General features: G+C 37.6%; 5 protein-coding genes across 6 annotated transcripts; 4 read left to right on the top strand and 1 right to left on the bottom strand.

Annotated features, from left to right (window-relative positions):
• The first annotated feature begins 2,450 nt into the window (after positions 1 to 2,450).
• Positions 2,451 to 3,648, top strand: LOC103866491. Its single transcript, XM_009144430.3, has 2 exons — positions 2,451 to 2,930; positions 3,050 to 3,648. The coding sequence occupies exons 1-2, from the start codon at positions 2,617 to 2,619 to the stop codon at positions 3,447 to 3,449; spliced, it is 714 nt and encodes a 237-aa protein (XP_009142678.1). The 5' UTR covers positions 2,451 to 2,616; the 3' UTR covers positions 3,450 to 3,648.
• A 1,297-nt stretch (positions 3,649 to 4,945) lies between these two features.
• Positions 4,946 to 6,987, top strand: LOC103866488 (protein ABIL1). 2 transcript variants are annotated; one of them, XM_009144427.3, is made up of 9 exons: positions 4,946 to 5,293; positions 5,402 to 5,484; positions 5,572 to 5,722; positions 5,794 to 5,893; positions 5,972 to 6,064; positions 6,156 to 6,243; positions 6,315 to 6,367; positions 6,466 to 6,566; positions 6,643 to 6,987. In XM_009144427.3, the coding sequence occupies exons 1-9, from the start codon at positions 5,201 to 5,203 to the stop codon at positions 6,790 to 6,792; spliced, it is 912 nt and encodes a 303-aa protein (XP_009142675.1). In that variant the 5' UTR covers positions 4,946 to 5,200; the 3' UTR covers positions 6,793 to 6,987. The 2 variants fall into 2 exon arrangements, with proteins under 2 accessions (XP_009142675.1, XP_033148436.1); XM_033292545.1 differs by having other exon boundaries at positions 4,996 to 5,293; positions 6,132 to 6,243; positions 6,643 to 6,971.
• LOC103866489 (rRNA-processing protein FCF1 homolog) lies at positions 6,924 to 8,620 on the bottom strand. Its single transcript, XM_009144428.3, has 9 exons — positions 8,412 to 8,620; positions 8,279 to 8,338; positions 8,061 to 8,166; positions 7,915 to 7,957; positions 7,755 to 7,827; positions 7,583 to 7,670; positions 7,417 to 7,473; positions 7,251 to 7,329; positions 6,924 to 7,142 (listed from the first exon to the last, which is right to left on the bottom strand). Exons 1-9 carry the CDS (start codon positions 8,480 to 8,482, stop codon positions 7,129 to 7,131), a joined length of 591 nt encoding a protein of 196 aa, XP_009142676.1. The 5' UTR covers positions 8,483 to 8,620; the 3' UTR covers positions 6,924 to 7,128.
• On the top strand, positions 8,417 to 15,927 carry LOC103866486 (uncharacterized protein At5g41620). The gene is made up of 4 exons (XM_009144423.3): positions 8,417 to 8,496; positions 14,030 to 14,569; positions 14,738 to 14,854; positions 14,939 to 15,927. Exons 2-4 carry the CDS (start codon positions 14,297 to 14,299, stop codon positions 15,785 to 15,787), a joined length of 1,239 nt encoding a protein of 412 aa, XP_009142671.1. The 5' UTR covers positions 8,417 to 8,496; positions 14,030 to 14,296; the 3' UTR covers positions 15,788 to 15,927.
• Positions 8,736 to 12,696, top strand: LOC103866487 (BAG family molecular chaperone regulator 6). Its single transcript, XM_033292511.1, has 3 exons — positions 8,736 to 9,028; positions 9,187 to 10,878; positions 11,017 to 12,696. The coding sequence occupies exons 2-3, from the start codon at positions 9,223 to 9,225 to the stop codon at positions 12,556 to 12,558; spliced, it is 3,198 nt and encodes a 1,065-aa protein (XP_033148402.1). The 5' UTR covers positions 8,736 to 9,028; positions 9,187 to 9,222; the 3' UTR covers positions 12,559 to 12,696.
• Positions 15,928 to 16,665: the final 738 nt, after the last annotated feature.

The raw sequence follows: 16,665 nt of genomic DNA, 5'->3' as shown, positions 1-16,665 counted from the left end.
CCAAATTAGCTTAATCAATAATGTTGATATGAATCGGTACAAGACGGCGATTAAACAACAGCCCGAGAGACAAGATTACAAACACAAAGACACTGATGTTACCACATGTGGAGTGATCTTACCAAACATGGAGCCTTGCAGTAAGAGACCTGTTCCAGGAAGAAAACGGTGTGAGGATCATAAAGGCATGAGGACCAACGCTTTCCTCTTTCTTCTTAACCGGACTGACCGTGAGAAAACCGTCAAAGACGAGAAACCTGAAGAAGCTTCGCCTCCTCGCTTCTGTGAAGCTACAACAAAGAACGGTGTGCCTTGCACAAGAAGCTCTCCTAGAGGAAGCAAAAGGTGTTGGCAACACAAAGAAAAAGAGAATATTCATCCGGTGGTGGCAAGAACACAAGTGACGTGATAAATACCGCCACCTGTATTCGAATCTCGGCTACCAGTACCGTGCAAAGGTTTTCGGAGGTCCGAGCCGAGTTCAAAAATATATTTTACATGATATATTTTTAATAATATATATATATATATATATATATATATATATATATATATATAACACTCAAAAGTTTTGAATTATTACATAAACGTTTTCTAAATTTTCTTCACCAAAATTTTAAAATAAAATTTTAAATCATGAACAAAAAGTATGAATTTGTAATATAAATACAAAGATATAAATTTTTAATTGAAATGTTGGTAGCTGTCAAAAATGTAAATCTTAGCATTTAAATTAACTATAATAAACTATATATTGAAAATATTATAATTTTTTTATCAAATTCTTATAAATATATAAAATAAATCTAACTAATAGCATATAAAAAAAAGACCAATGTGATCAAATATTTACAATTTTTTTGGAAGTAGAATCTTTATAGTTTTATTTAAAATATAGCAAAAATAATTACAAACCTAGTTACTTTAAACAGAAATCTAATTTAAATTCAAATAAAAATAAAAATCTAACTAATAAAATATGTTAACTACCATGTAAAAATATTTTTTTTTTGTAATTTGGAGCCCTAAAATTTCTACAAAATTTGGGAGCCCTAGGCGAATGTCTTTTTCAAAAGCTTCTAAACACGGCTCTGCCGGCTACTGGGGAATTAACATTTCGGCATCGTCAGGGACAGAGAACCGACACGTGGCAACACGTGACTAGTCTGAATCACTTCTGTAGGATCAGGATATCTCTGTATAATAAAAAAAAAAAAAGTGTGTGATGGATTGGTCTGTGAGAGATCTCCGGTTAAGGGACGTAAAAGATGTGAAGAGCATAAGGGAATGAGAGTTATCATCATCTCATCATGACTTTTGGACCGGTTAAGCTCACTGTCCCCCTAACTGCCAAATTGTTTGTACTAAACCGGTTTTGTATTGTACCAATTTCTGTACCGAATCTATAATTATTATTTAAAATTAATTAAATGTAAAATCAGTGACTATGAAATCACTTGACTTTGATTGGTAACATGCTTTAGAATTGATTTAGCTTGAATTAAGGGTATTAATCAGAAATGTTACCAAATTTTGTGAGTTTGTGATTGAATTACAATATGGTAAGGTTGAGTTATTATCTGCTTTACAAAATCAATAAATCAAATGTTAAATCAACATCATAGAAAATTGCATGTATTAGCGTTTGAGTTGACTTGAGTTAGTATTTTCTTCAGTTGTCTACGTTATTTTAAGAATAATTAAAGAAATTTATCAACTTTTGAAACATAGAAATTGTCCAACATTTACTTTTAGTTAATTAATAAATATTATCAGCAATTATATACAACTATTTATTTGTTATTCAATATTTAAATAAAATTTATTATTTCTATTTACATTATTTGAATAAATTTATTATATAATTTAGTTATATTTGGCAACTGAAGTTTACATACATACATATATACATATGTTTATGTATATTTATATAATTCTAATTTAACATGTTTAAATTTTCTCTGGTCTATTTTGCTTATTAAGTTAGTAATAACTGTTGTTATTTTTGTAATTATATTTTATATATTTTGAATAATATTTACTACAATTTGTACTAGTAAAAAGGTTAGCAATCAATTATATCATGAAAACACTCTTTAATGTTATTACTAACACTCTTATATCATTAGTAATTACAATTTTTAGAAAATAGATATTTAATTTATTTTTTTAATGAAATCTTTGAAATAGTTGCATAATATTAAACTACAATGTGAAATTTTTCCCCTATAAAAATCTTCAATGTTACAACTTACTACTATATATAGGTAGTCAACAATTTATAATTGGTGCATTTCCATAATGGGCTATACTAGAAACGTGAAGGCCTAACCATTAATGGACCGTCATAAAAAAAATTCAATTGTATGTGTTCATTTTCAAAAATTTCGACTGTCTTTATCGTTGAAGTTGACAAGTCCGATCAAAGTTATCCTTAGAGAATTTTCCTGGCCTATCCTCGCGTCGCGCCTTCTCGTCTTCTTCCAAATCTATGTATCCGCATATTCCTCTGCAAATCCTTTTCTGGCTTCTTTTTTTTATTGGCTTCTCTCCAAGAAAATATGATTACTGAAACCATGTTTGCTCTAGTTTAATCTTCAGTCTCCATTTCCCCCGATGGCATTCCTTGTCCGTTCTCCGGAGATACCCACCGTCTCAGCAAGAAGCTTCCCCGGTTCGAGTTCGAGTGTGAGACATGTGTTTATGAGAAGAAAGGTTACGGTTTCAGCTAGAGATTTGTCTGGTGTGAAGAATCAAAAATCAAGATTGTACGTGAAGTTCTCAGCTCCGGTGAAAGAAGACTGCGAGATTAGTACAAAAAAAGAAGAAAATAAGCAGAACTACTACGTGAACATGGGTCACGCGGTTCGGTGTCTCAGAGAGGAGCTCCCTTCCTTGTTCTACAAGGAGCCCAACTTTGACATCTACAGGTTAATTTTAGAGATTCTCGTTTAATTTTCTTACATGGTCATGCTGGTCTCCCGTTCATTAGCTTTATGCTGTTTGTTTGATATGTTCTGCTTTATCTCTCATTGTCCAATTTTCACAGGGATGATATTGTGTTGAGAGACCCTATCAACACTTTCACGGGAATTGATAACTACAAATCAATATTATGGGCGTTACGTTTCCACGGAAGGATCTTCTTCAAAGCACTCTGCATCGACATTGTTAGTATTTGGCAACCCACGGAGAACACTCTGATGATTCGATGGACTGTTCACGGTATCCCTCGTGGTCCTTGGCAGACTCGTGGTCGGTTTGATGGCACTTCAGAGTATAAATTCGATAAGAACGGGAAGATTTATGAACACAAAGTTGATAATATCGCCGTTAACTCACCTCCAAAGTTTCAAATGCTCAATGTTAAGGAGCTTGTTGAAGCCATTAGCTGCGGCACCACACCGAAGCCAACGTATTTTTCATCATCATGGTTGGAAACATATTAGTATTGTGTATGTAATGTAGCTTGTGTATATAGAGTTCCTTGTGTGGTTATAGATAGAGTTCAAATACGGGTGGGAGTAGAGTTTGGCGTGTGTAATATAGATGACGAATAATGAAATAAACTCAATAAAATGATGCATAAATGAATAATAAATAAACAAAGTATTGATAGATAAGCTTAACTATCAACTATTTTTATTACATGACTGCTACTATCAGTTTTGGTTTCTTTTTGCATGTATCTTAAACTTTGATGGATTGCTGCAATTTGAAGTTGGTTTTAAAAAATTCTTGCGACTACTATTAACAATTTGTACATTTCTATATAGATATACTCTAGTTGTCACATAACCACCAACATTATTAGAAGAAACCACAAACTACAAGTCAGCTATTTTTGCAATGATGTAATGCAACCTGAATCATTGAAATTTAGATGGCAAAAATGATTAGGAAAAGAGATAAAAGTTTGGGGCCAATGATTCTAATGGGCCAAAGCACGTGCACGTCGGGGCAGGTCCGTTTAGGACAGCTAATACACAGGTGTGGGGATCTCAGGCTGCAAAGCTGGCCAATGCTGACCCCAGCGTTACTTTTATGCGCAACTTGACGACGGTTTCATTCAATTCAAGTCCCGTTGACTAGTCTTTTTTTTACAAGGTTGTTTCCGTCATTTTCAGGCCCTAGATCCACCTCCAATTTAAGTTGTGGTTAATTAAATGCTTGCATAGAAACCTCACCATAAATAAATACATATAATCATTTAATGTGTTCATATCAACTACCGCATTAAAAACCTATACAAGACATGTGAAACTCTTCTTCTTTTTTAACATCTCTAGTACGCCTACTATCTTCTAGCATTACAAAATTAAAATGTTTAATGTACATTTGACAAAAGAATTAATTTCAAAGTACATGCAATTTATGATGTTTTTGTTTGTTTTAATTGATTGTATTGATTACAGTTTAAACTAATCCGTTGATCAGGACAAATATTATCCGAGAAACCAAACTAAAAAAATAGATAAATTAGATTAAAAAGCTTATATTAAAATATAAATTAATAAATAACCGACAAAAATAATAAATAAAATAGTAGTAGATAAAATAATCATCAAACTAATCCGTTAAATCAGCACAAATATTAGCCAAGAAACAAAACTAAAATTAAATAAACAGGATTAAAAATCTAATCAATAGGAATATTATAATAGTATTAGTCTGAACTCGGAAGTTTATAGTATTAAAATAAATTAATAAATAACCGACAAAAATAATAAATAAAATAGTAGTAGATAAAATAATCATCAAACTAATCCGTTAATCAGCACAAATATTAGCCAAGAAACCAAACTAAAATTAAATCAATAGGACTAAAAATCTAATCACTAGGAATATTATAGTATTATTAAAATAAAATAATAAATAACCGACAAAAATAATAAATAAATAAAAATAGTAGTAGTAAAAGCAGCATAGTGCGTCTTTCCCGAAGTCGTTTTCTATATTCGTTTGAGAAAAGAAAATGGCATAGGGAGTCCTTGGAATCGCTTCTACTTCACTCACCTCTCTCCTCTCTCCTCTCTCCTCTCTCTCTCAAGAGTTAGCTGAGCAGTCTCTCACCAGAAAGCTCTAACCTCACATCACAATCTCCGAACTAACATTTTGATAACAGTCCATCGCATCACTACGTAACCGTAATTTCTACTCAAAACCATTTTATTATTATTCCATCTGATCGTATCTCGAAATGGAGACGGAAGCTTCGGTGACGGAGAATCCAGCGATGACCTTCGACGAGGCTTCCATGGAACGCAGCAAGAGCTTCGTCAAGGCCTTGCAGGTTCCTTCTTCTTCTTCAATCTCTAATCATTCTTTGCTTCTCTGTTTGATTAGATCCATCATCTTCCTTGTATACTCTTGGATCTATGATCTCTTGTTATTTAAACAGGAGCTCAAGAACTTGAGGCCTCAGCTTTACTCGGCTGCTGATTACTGTGAGAAGTCTTATCTCCACAGCGAGCAAAAGCAAATGTATTGTTTTTTGAACCATCTCCTTCAGCTACTAACACAGCTTTGAAGGGATTATTTGTTAATGTGTGTACTCTGTTTCTGTTTTAGGGTGCTGGACAATTTAAAGGACTATACTGTGAAGGCTCTTGTGAATGCTGTTGATCATTTGGGAACTGTTGCTTCTAAGCTTACTGATCTCTTTGATCAGCAGAGTTGTGATGTGTCGACTATGGAGATGAGAGCTTCTTGTGTTAGTCAGGTAAACGAGATTGTCACACGCAGACCCCTTTTGTAGAGAGACGTTCTTAAGGTTTGTGTGTTTTTTGTTAGCAACTGCTTACTTGCCGGACTTATATTGACAAAGAAGGTCTTAGACAGCAGCAGCTATTGGCTGTTATCCCATTGCATCACAAGCATTACATTCTACCAAGTAAGAGTTTTTTTCTTTTGCTGTTGGTGAGATTCTAATGTTCAAAATCTGAGTGTTTTTTTATTTGGATGTTGTTAGATTCTGTTAACAAGCGGGTACACTTTAGTCCTCTGAGACGATCTGAGTCCAGACAGAATCATTCTCAAGCTATCAGCCGTCTTCAACCTTCAGGTGTGTACTGTCAGCATCTTTGAGCTTGGTATTCTAGTTGGTAGTGAGATATTGAAACGGTTTTCAGTAATGTTTTGTTTGATTCACTTAGATGCCCCTGCATCGAAATCACTCTCATGGCATTTAGGCGGCTCAGAGACTAAGTCGACCCTGAAAGGAACAACCACTGTTGCATCAAGGTAGAGCCCACAAACAGCAGTTTTAGTACTGTTTGATTACTAATCAGCTAACATATATACCTATTGTGCAGCTCCAAAGATTCAAAAGCTTTTGCAAAGACATCTGGAGTGTTCCATCTTTTAGGTATGAGAGCCAGGGAGTTGATAATGAATTAAACATAGCATTTCTTCTAATTACGAAGTGATTTGGGTCATTTGATGGATACATTGAAACATATGCAGGTGATGAAGAGAACATTAAGCCTTTGGTTGGAGGTTCTCAGGTCTCAGGTGTTCCTGGAACATCCTCCATCACAAGGCAGACATACGGTGTTGCCCAGAAGGTAAAGTCTACATGAAACATATATCGCGGACTAGTAAGCTGTGCTAAATGAAGTATGTTGGTTTGTTGTTCCTCAGGATATGGAAGCTCCAAAACTCATGACGGGACACAAGTCATTTGACAACCCACGACGAGAGATCATTCAAGCACCTGTGAGGACCAAGAGCGTTCTATCTGCCTTCTTCGTCAAACAGAAAACTCCAAAGCTCAAAGCTGGTTACGTCTAGTGAAAACAACCCTCGAATGAAGTTTCAATATCATCCAACCTTTCTTTTATTTTTTACTGCACGTTCTCTTTTCATGTATAAATTTTCTTAGTTCCAACATCAATGTACTAAGTCAAATAAACATGGTCTCGTGATTAACAAAACTGTGTAGCTCAACAATAATATTATGTTTTAAACAAGGCTTTGAAGTGTAAAGACTCCAGAAAGATTTCCATTAAAGTTAACCTTTGTATCAAACAGACAGCAGAGAACAAGACCCCTAGAGATATCACAAACATCTGACTCAAAGCTTAAACCGACACTAACTCAAGTCTTCAGAGCTTCTTGGATCAGATATCAGTATCTTGGAGCTGGACCATCAACAAACACAACCAAAGGTTACAAAAGAGAATTCAAATAGTCTTAAGACCAAAGTAGCTTTAGATTTAGATGTGACAGTCCAAAAGATGCATACGTACCTCTACCAAGTGTTGCCTCAGGCAGCCTCTCTACTGAGTATTTGCGACCCGCCAAGTACATGAGAGGCACTCCAGGAACCTGTAGACCAGCAGAAGATAACATCCAAAGTATTAAGTAGCAATAGACATTTTTTTTAAAGTATGGACGTATCAAACTATCTTTTACCTTTCGAATCCTACGCTTCAAGTCTCTATCACAAGTAGCCACCATGAAGCACTTATGCTGTATATAACAAGAACAAGTATATCAAAAGAAACATACAAACGATAAAATATATACACCAAAAAAAGTCAGGATACAAAATTCAAAAAGGCAAAGACGGAAGCATTACCTGAGTAACTCTGTCAACGAGACAGTCATCAGCATATGTGCCTTTGTGTACACAAGGTAGTCTTTCGAAGCGAGGATCTTTCGCAATCCTACCAAACTTACACAGATTAAGAATCCACAAATAAAAAGAAGCAAATGCACTAAACCGCTTTGAAGTCTTTAAAGGCAAATACCTAAGAGCGACACGATACTTCTGGCCTAACTTCTCAAGCTCAGCCATGACGCAGTCCGTGATACAAGGAGTGCCTTCACACCCCCAAAATGATCAAAGGAGAGTGAGAATTATATCTATCCATAACTAAAGACAACTACCAAAAGATTGAAGTAACTCACATTTTGCGTTCAAGCAGAACATCATCCCCTGCTCTATATCAATCTATGAATACAACAAAAAGGGGAAGGATATCAATTAGAAACCAAAACGAGATTCTAATGAAGACAATAACACTGCAAAACGAGATCCCCTGCTCTGTGTGTACCTTGTTCTGGATAGAGAAGTTGATGAAGTTAGTATCCACCAGAACTCGGTAAGGAGGAACCATATTAGTGTTGTGAGAAAAGAACATCCCTGATGGAACATTCGGACTGATACCAAAACAAAATCAATTCAAAATCTAAACTCTCAAGGAAACACAAAAAAAAAAAAAAAAATTACAAATTGGCACAAAAGGAGTGAGCTTGCTTTATTTAAGCTTACACGTTTCTGGGAAGCTCAGTGAGGTCCTTCTTGTTTGGATTCAGAATCTCCTCCTTGTAACTAAAAGAAGAAAAACAATTAAATAACCGTAAAAACATAAACTTTCAATGTAAGAAGAGTTGCTTTGACTTACTGCTTCAAAGCTTTGTGGCTTATCGTCTTCTTCATGACAGCAAACTTCTGAGGTTTCTTTGCCTTTCCCATCCTTGAACCAAAAAGTACAGAGAGAGAGAACGGGAAGCTAAAATACGCGATGCGAGTATCGGCGGAAGGAGAGAGGTTTTAGGATTGTTCAAGAGGTATTAGAGATGGAGACCGACAGTTTTTACATAATTTAACACTAATCAAAAGTATAAGCCCAATAATGAAACCCGTCTATCATAATGGGCCTAACTTACAAGGCCCATATTAAATCAAAGATATTTTGTGGGGGAGAGAAGAGGAGAAACATCGAGATGCTTCAGAGTAGAGTAGTTATGGCGAGAATGATCTGGAGAGCTGAAGAAGAAATATTTTTCTCCCTCCAAAATCCTCTTCTTCGTCTCTCTATAAATTACGAAATGTCTTCAGATATTTCACCACTCACAGCAAAAAAAAAAAAGAGAATCTGCAATCATTCGATACCAGCCAAAAAAAAACAAAATCTAAGAAGAACTTCGCAGGAACTGAGTCTGATAATCATCGAGATTTGTGGATCGCTTTGGTGGATTTTCGTCGTGATTCTTGCTACGACGCGAATCGGTTCTCTGTAAGCTCCTTTCTGAATCTTCGTTTCAACGTTTTTAGCTCAAAAATTAGTTAACTGTGTTAGCCTTGATTGTTTGCTGTGGATCTCGTTGCGGAATTGATTTCATTGGAAGTTGTAAGCCGATGTTATTTGGAAATGCAATTTAATTTAATTTAATTTCGATTTGGAGTTTTGGTTTGATTGATCTTGATCAAAGATGATGCCTATGTACATGAACTCACCACAAGGAGGATACTGTTGTTACCAAGGCTTTGGGAGCTATCCTCATCACGTGACAATGGATGCTTCTTCGCACAGTCCATCGCCTTGTTATGGAAGCTGCGTCCATGGAAACATTCCTCCCTACGCTCCTTATTGGCCTCCTTGTTATTATCCCTCACAAGCGCCTTATCATACATGTTGGATGAACCATCCGGGGTTCCATCCTCAGACTCCTCCTTGTTACGTTCATCAACCGTTCCCTGTTGGTTATCAACATGGTTTTGAGTCTGAGAAGGATGTGACTGGGAAGAACCGATGTACAAAGTGTTCTGCCCCGAAGAATGGCACTGGTGTTGTTATTGAAGAGCATGAGCCTGAGACTGAGAAACGAAGAGACAATGGAGAGGCTGTTAATGATGTCCGTTCCACCAACTATCCTTATCCCATTGTATGGATACCTCATGAGAACGCTAGGAATCAAGAGCATGGAAGCCATAATCAACCTCCTGCTCAGATTAAAGCTCCGGAGAGTACGAAGGTGCAGAAAGCTGATCCTAAGTCTTGGAATGGTTGTTTCCCATTAGACGAGAACACCATCAGGTCGTTGATTCAAAATCAAGACAGGAATAAGCTGCAGAACGGGGAACTACCTTTTGATATCAACAAGCTGAAATCCTTACTGCAGGGTCAGGGACAGGGACAGACCCAGAAGACCAAAGTGCCGGGACAGCTTCAGTATCCTATCTTTTGGATACCATCTCAGGGGAAAAAGGAAGATGTTGAAGCTTCTGAGAAAAAGGAGTGTGGTAAGGAAGGGATTGACTTGGAGTCCGTCTCCTCTGATCGTTTAAACAACGGTAAAATCGCCCAATGCGACAAAGGAAACCTTGAAGGTCTATCAGATGCGGTGGAGAAGAGGCTCGTGAGAAACATCCCGGTGGAGAGTTATAAAGAACCAACAAGTATTCCCGATAAACCGTTAGAAAACCATCTTCCAGAGCCAACCGAGAAGATTGTGAAGACAGAGCCAGCTGAGGACACAAGGAAAGAGCAGCGTTCGTCTCCACCAAAAGCATCTAGGTTGCCTCCGGTTTGTCTGCGTGTTGACCCGTTGCCGAAGAGGAAAAGTGGTGGTTCCAAATCTCTTAGCCCTCCTAGACGGAAGGAACAAACCTTAATGTCAGAAGAGACCAAGGTCGCTTCTCCGCTGAGCTCTAAGAAGGTCGAAACAAGGACTATTCCTGAATCTTGTAATGTTAAATGTGAAGAGGCAAACAAAGAAAAGAAGTCTGAGGAATGCCTGAAGCCATCAGGAACAAATAAAGACTCAGATTCAACTAAATCTGATCTGCAAGGACTGAAATGTGAGATCGTTGAACCTTGTGAAACTAAGGAGAAGCCTGCGAAGAAGACCTTTTCAGAAGAGGAATCTGCTAGAATTATCCAGTCTAGATTCCGCGGATATGATGTGAGAAGATGGGAGCCAATTAAGAAACTGAAGGAGATAGCCACTGTTCAGAAGCAGATGGGTGATGTTAAAAAGCGTGTTCAGGCGCTAGAACTATCCGCTGATCAGCACACAGAAGGAAAGGAGATCGTAGTTCTGGGTGAAATGGTGATGAGCCTTCTATTAAAACTTGATTCTGTCCAGGTATGCATGAAAGACTAATTAATCTTTTGTGTTTATCATTTACACAATTCCACTGACAGAGCTCAATATTAGTTAATCCTACATGTTGTACTCGAAATTGTTGGTGATAGTTTTGAGAACTTATCATTTTTCTTGCAGGGTTTGCATCCTAGTATTAGAGATTATAGAAAATCTTTGGCTAGAGAGCTCTCGGACATGCAGGAGAACATTGACTCCTTGAAAAAGATTAGTGTGGAAAAAGAACAGGTGGATACTACCTCACAGACCAGTGATCCTCTTGTGAATTTGGAGGAACGTCAGCTTGCAGAAGAGAACAAAATGGTATCTGATTCGAATGCGGAGAAGGTTTGTCCTGCTTCTTCTGAGGAACATCTTACGAGTCTCAAGAACACCACAGATGTGGCTGAAGCAGAAGAAGTAACTGGGTTGTCTGAAACCTTAGCGACGGATCCTAAGCCAGCTTCTGAAACAGGCATATGTGAAGCGGACTCGACAACCATTCCAGAGAAAATTGAAGCGCCTGAGGCTATGTTACCAATCAATCCATCATCAGCTGATGGAAATGAAATGACAGTGACGAACAAGGAAGACAAAGTCATGGTCAAGAAGTTGGAGGAGCCGTTGCCTGAATTGCAACAAGAGGTGGAAACGACCCTTGGGTCGGAAAATACTTCCGAGGTTTCTGAAACTGTGGCCAACGGTTCTGAGAATGGCGACAGAAAGAGAGACGATGATTCCGTTTTGTCTTCAGAGAAAATTGAAGCGGTTGAGACTGTTCAACCAGTTAGTTCATCGTCAGCTGATGCAAATGAAATGACAGTGACCAATATTGATGAAGACAAAGTCACGGTGGAGAAGTTGGAGGATCCCCTGCAAGAATTGCCGCAAGTGGTTGAAGCAACTGGTGGATCGGGTTTTGAAGGCGTGGACGAAGTCTCTGAAACTGTGGCCAGCGCTTCTGAGAATGAAGACGGAAAGGGAGAAGACGATTACGTCTTGCCTTCAGAGGAAAATGAAGCGGTTGAGACTGTTGTACCAGTCAATTCATCTTCAGCTGATGCGGACGAAATGACAGTAACCGAAGTTGTCGAAGACCAAGTCATGGTGGAGAAGCTGGAGGAGCCGCAAGTGGTGGAAACGACAGATGAACAAGCTTTTGAAGGCCTGGGAAATGGTACCGAAGTCTCTGAAGCTGTGGCCGACGTGTCTGAGACTGAAGACAGAAAGGGAGACGATGATTCCGTATTGCCTTCAGAGAAAGATGTGGAACTGTCTGACTTACCTGTTGGAGTGATTGATGATGAAGTGCAGCTTCTTACACAGGATTCATTATCATCCCCTGGAGAGGAGAAGACTGTTGTGGACACTGAAACAGCGAGCAAGGAGGGGACTAACGTTGACCACTCATTCACTGGCATAAGCCAGGAGTCTAAACTTGGGATGTCAGAAGAAACAAAAAAGCTGATGGAGGAGAACCAACGCTTCAAGGAAACAGTGGAGACGCTAGTAAAGGCGGGCAGAGAACAACTCGAAGTCATATCGAAATTAACAGGTCGAGTCAAAAGCCTAGAGAAGAAACTGTCACAGAAGAAGAGGACTCATGTTGGACGTCGAAAACCCAACCGTGGAAAGCAAACAACCAAACCAATGGCTGCAAGTTGTACTGATGCCGTAATGTAAAACAATTAATTTTGTGTGTTCTTGTCTCCACATATCTTGTATCCATCTCTATATAAAAGTGTGTTTTTGAAAATTGCCTCTCTGTTCTTGATCTACTTGTAAATGGAAAGTTCTCTGTGTCCCATTTCATTCTGTTTACCGGAAGGATCAAGTAGCGTTTCCTCATGGTCTGAACTCAGAACCAAGATTCAATTCAGCGCGTGCATGGGGGTGTCGAGGCCCAAATATTGGCCCGTTAGTATTTTTGGTTGAGGCAACTCTCAGCCCATAAGTGGACAATTAAAAGAAGTACAATGAAGTTTATTATCACCCATGGCCATCATTATGAGTTATTTGTGACTAATGGTACTTTATACTACTTAGGGAGTGTAGGGAGGGGACCATAACACGTAGTAAATTGCATGTATACTTTTATTACATTTACTTAGACAATTCATTTTGGAGAAAAGGCAATGAGTGTGTGTGTGGCTCATGCGGACATAGCCATCCTTTTCATGTTCATTTTCTTCTTTCTCATTTCACGTTTCATTGTCTACTAGCCGTCAAAAACATTCAATCTATTGTGGTCCCCTTTCACGTCCCAAAGTCTTCTTTTTTGTTTGTTAACAAGACCATTTACACATTACACTCATCTCCATGATCTCCTATGTTTTCTCATTACAACAACAACAACGTTAGAAAATGTTTAAAAAAAAAAAAAACAACAACGTTGGAATGAAAGTTAACATGTGCAAGAGAAAAGAATAAGTAATGATCTACTCTCACTCTCACCTAATCTATGGTTAAAAGTGCTGGTCATAATAACATTGGAGCTGTAGTCTAGCATTAAAAGGACCAGGAATCTTGAAGCATGGTCATTTTTCTGATACGAATGATCTTTTATTTATTTTAATCTTTCCTTAAAAACTCCCATTTGACCTCATAATGGCTCTATTAACCTACTCTCAATCCCTAAGTTTACTAGCACAAGGTTGTTAGTTAACTCCATGTTTATCAATATATTTGAGTTTATCATTACAGATGCCATTTCCATCTTTGTCTTGTGAAAGTTTGCGTTTAATTCATTCACTATGTCTCTGAACATACATCAAACACTGTTTTGTTTTGTGAATAGTACAGTTTGCCAAATATAAAAATATGTATATTTTATAAGTTTTAACGGTGACTTATATTTTTTTTGTAGGAGTAAAAAATATCTGAAGCCAATATAAATTCAAAATCAAAAAATAGTTTCTCTCAAAATAACGAAATAATTTTCCGGTAAAAACAATAAAAAAATAGCAGTAAAAAAAAAAGGTGACAAGATTTCACATGTAATAGTATTTATATCAATCACACGCATCCTCTCTGTCTCTGACTGAAAAAGAAGTATCAGTGAGGAGATACATTACCCATTGCAGTAAATAAAAATCTATGAGCTTTGTTGGGAAAAAGAAAAGTCAGAGTTAACTCGTAACCTTTGTCGGGAGAGAGAGTAATCATAAGCTTTTGGACATTTAAAACCAAATGACTTAATCATTCGATTAAACATTCGTACCCCTCAAAGAAAGATCCAACATTTTTAAGGATAAAGCCCACTGTAATCTGAAAGAAGATAGGAACAAAGATAGACGACGACGACTTGAGAGTGTCCAGACAAGAAACTGTAGGCTCCAAACAAGAGACAACACAAACATCCTCATTAATCCGACATTCCCCGTCTTAAGAAGGAGACAATTCTCCATTTTAAGCAGGAGAGATGGAGAGAGAGTGTGAAGGAGAAGGAGACATTGAAAAAAAGCTGAGAAGAAGTTTCTACATGGGTAATTGCAGTAAAAGAGCTGGTCCTTCTACTCCTCCACCCACGTGGCGACTCGGAGCTTCCTCCTCTAAAGAGTTCTTGGTGAATTCTGATGTTTCCGTCAGGAAACTGTGCGCAGAGCTGTGGGAAACAGAGCATTTCAGACCACCGGTTGGTCTGCCACGGTGTCGACGACGTGATTCCGATGTGGATTCGCCTTGTGATCATCAGGTAAACACTTTGTCTTAACGGGTTTATGTTGGGTTTTAATCTTCTTAGTGGGTTGCTCGTAAAGTTTTGATCTTTGCCGGAAGAAACTCCACCGGAAAAATCTTGTGTTCTGTAAAGTTCTGATCTTTGTGATGGAATCTACTTAAAGACTAGATCTTTGATTTGCAGCCACCAAGTAGAGGTACTAGCTTGAGGAGACAGATTGATGATCATAGACTTGTTCAGAGACATGGCGACTTGTTGGAACCAATCACTCCTTCAAGTTCCAGCAACCATTCTTTGGAGGTGATCACAAAAAAAAAACAGACTTTTTTTTTTGATGTTTAAGTCTTGTTTTTGAGTGTGTGTTTGGTTTAATGTTATTTGTAGGTTGTGAAACGTAAACCAGCGTTTAGTCAGACCGGTTCGTCGATGGCTGCTAAGTCTGCTAGCTACGGTTTAGGTTCGTCTACGAAGCTTCTCAAGGTGCTAAACCGGATATGGAGTCTTGAAGAACAGAACACTGCTAACACTTCTTTGGTCAAAGCTCTAAAGATGGAGTTGGATGAGTGTAGAGCTGAGATCAAGGAGGTGCAGCATCGTGAGAAGCAGAGTTATAGGAGAGTATGCAAGAAAAAAGAGGAGGAAGAAGAAGAGATAAAGGATGTGTTGAGATCCATGAAGAAGGAGTTGGATGAAGAGAGGGAAGTTAGAAAGAAGTCTGAGAGTATGCACAGGAAGCTAACACGTGAGCTTTGTGAAGCTAAGCAATGTTTAACAAAGGCTTTGAAAGATCTTGAGAACGAGAGAAAAGAACGTGTTGTAGTGGAAGATCTCTGCGATGAGTTTGCTAAAACGGTTAAAGATTATGAAGATAAGGAGAGGAGGAGAAGGTCACATTCGAGTCAAAGTGATTCAGGTTATATTCATCAAAGGGTTTGCTTGAAAGAACTCGAAGAAGGACTCAAAAGGCGATCAAGAAGAGATAACAAGCTGCAGCTTAAGAGGTCTGATCAAGTTCTTAATCTATCTATGTCTTCTGAAGGAGACAAGATTCATCCAGAGGTTGGTACTCCAAGGAAGGTTGATGATTTGGAAATGTCTAGAACTTTCTCGAAGAGTGTGATGGTGAGAGAGGAGAGTCGTAGTCTGAAGGATAAGCTGATGGAAGCTCGTGTAGAGAGTCGACGTTTACGTTCTTTGAAGTCTACTCCGAGTCATCCGGTTCAAGCCATTTGATTAGAAATCTTGTCTTGTCTTGTCTTATGCTTTGCTAAATTTGTATTTGATAATTAAACATAGGGTTGGTTAACTGGTGTACTAATTTTATGGATTCTCTTAATATTCGTTATAAATGGTAAATAGACAAGTCAAAAGGATGTGTCGGTAATTGCATTTTTAACCAAACTCCACCAGCCATTATCTATAGTACTAAAAGGTAAACACTCGAGCAAAGATATTGCAAATAAGGGCCCGTACTCTCTCTTTCTCTCGATTCTTTTCCGTATATTAAAAGAGAATCTAAGTAGCAAGATTATGTTAAGTTTCTAATTAGTGACAATATCTACTTCCATTTTCTTCCTACTATGATTTTCCATTTTTATAACATTGTTTCCATAATCGTCCTTTGAAGTAGAACTAGGGCTTTTGCTACTTTTTTGGTAAAAGGCTTTTGCTACTTCATCTATATAAACCACTATATAATCTTCATCATACCATTAGCTACTTAGCTTACGAGCTACTTTTATTTAATCCTTTCGTTTTGTTTCACTATCTTTTTGTACTATGGCTTTTAAAGCGTAACCGAAGGAGCTCCCTTCGTTCAAAACGAGGAGGACAAGATTTAAGGAAATAAAAGCAGAAAATCTAATTGTTCATGGATTCCCTCATTAAGTGCTTGAATAATGAGCACTTTTACTGGGGTTTGCATGGCCTCTTAGATCTTCTCTCTTTCTCTACGTATATATATCCTTCTCTTCTCTTCGTTTGGATTGAAGGGAGCTCCTGTTCCTTTTCTCTTGTTTATATAAACTTTTGTATATAATATATATTTGCATATTGTGCTTTTGAAAAGTTTTATATACACGTAATTAGTTCTTATATGTTTGACAACTATA

This window comes from Brassica rapa, chromosome A05, assembly GCF_000309985.2.
Source record: "Brassica rapa cultivar Chiifu-401-42 chromosome A05, CAAS_Brap_v3.01, whole genome shotgun sequence".
Taxonomy (NCBI): Eukaryota; Viridiplantae; Streptophyta; class Magnoliopsida; order Brassicales; family Brassicaceae; genus Brassica; species Brassica rapa.
Note: the sequence above shows the minus strand (reverse complement) of the source record. Positions and strands in the feature narration are given on the sequence as shown.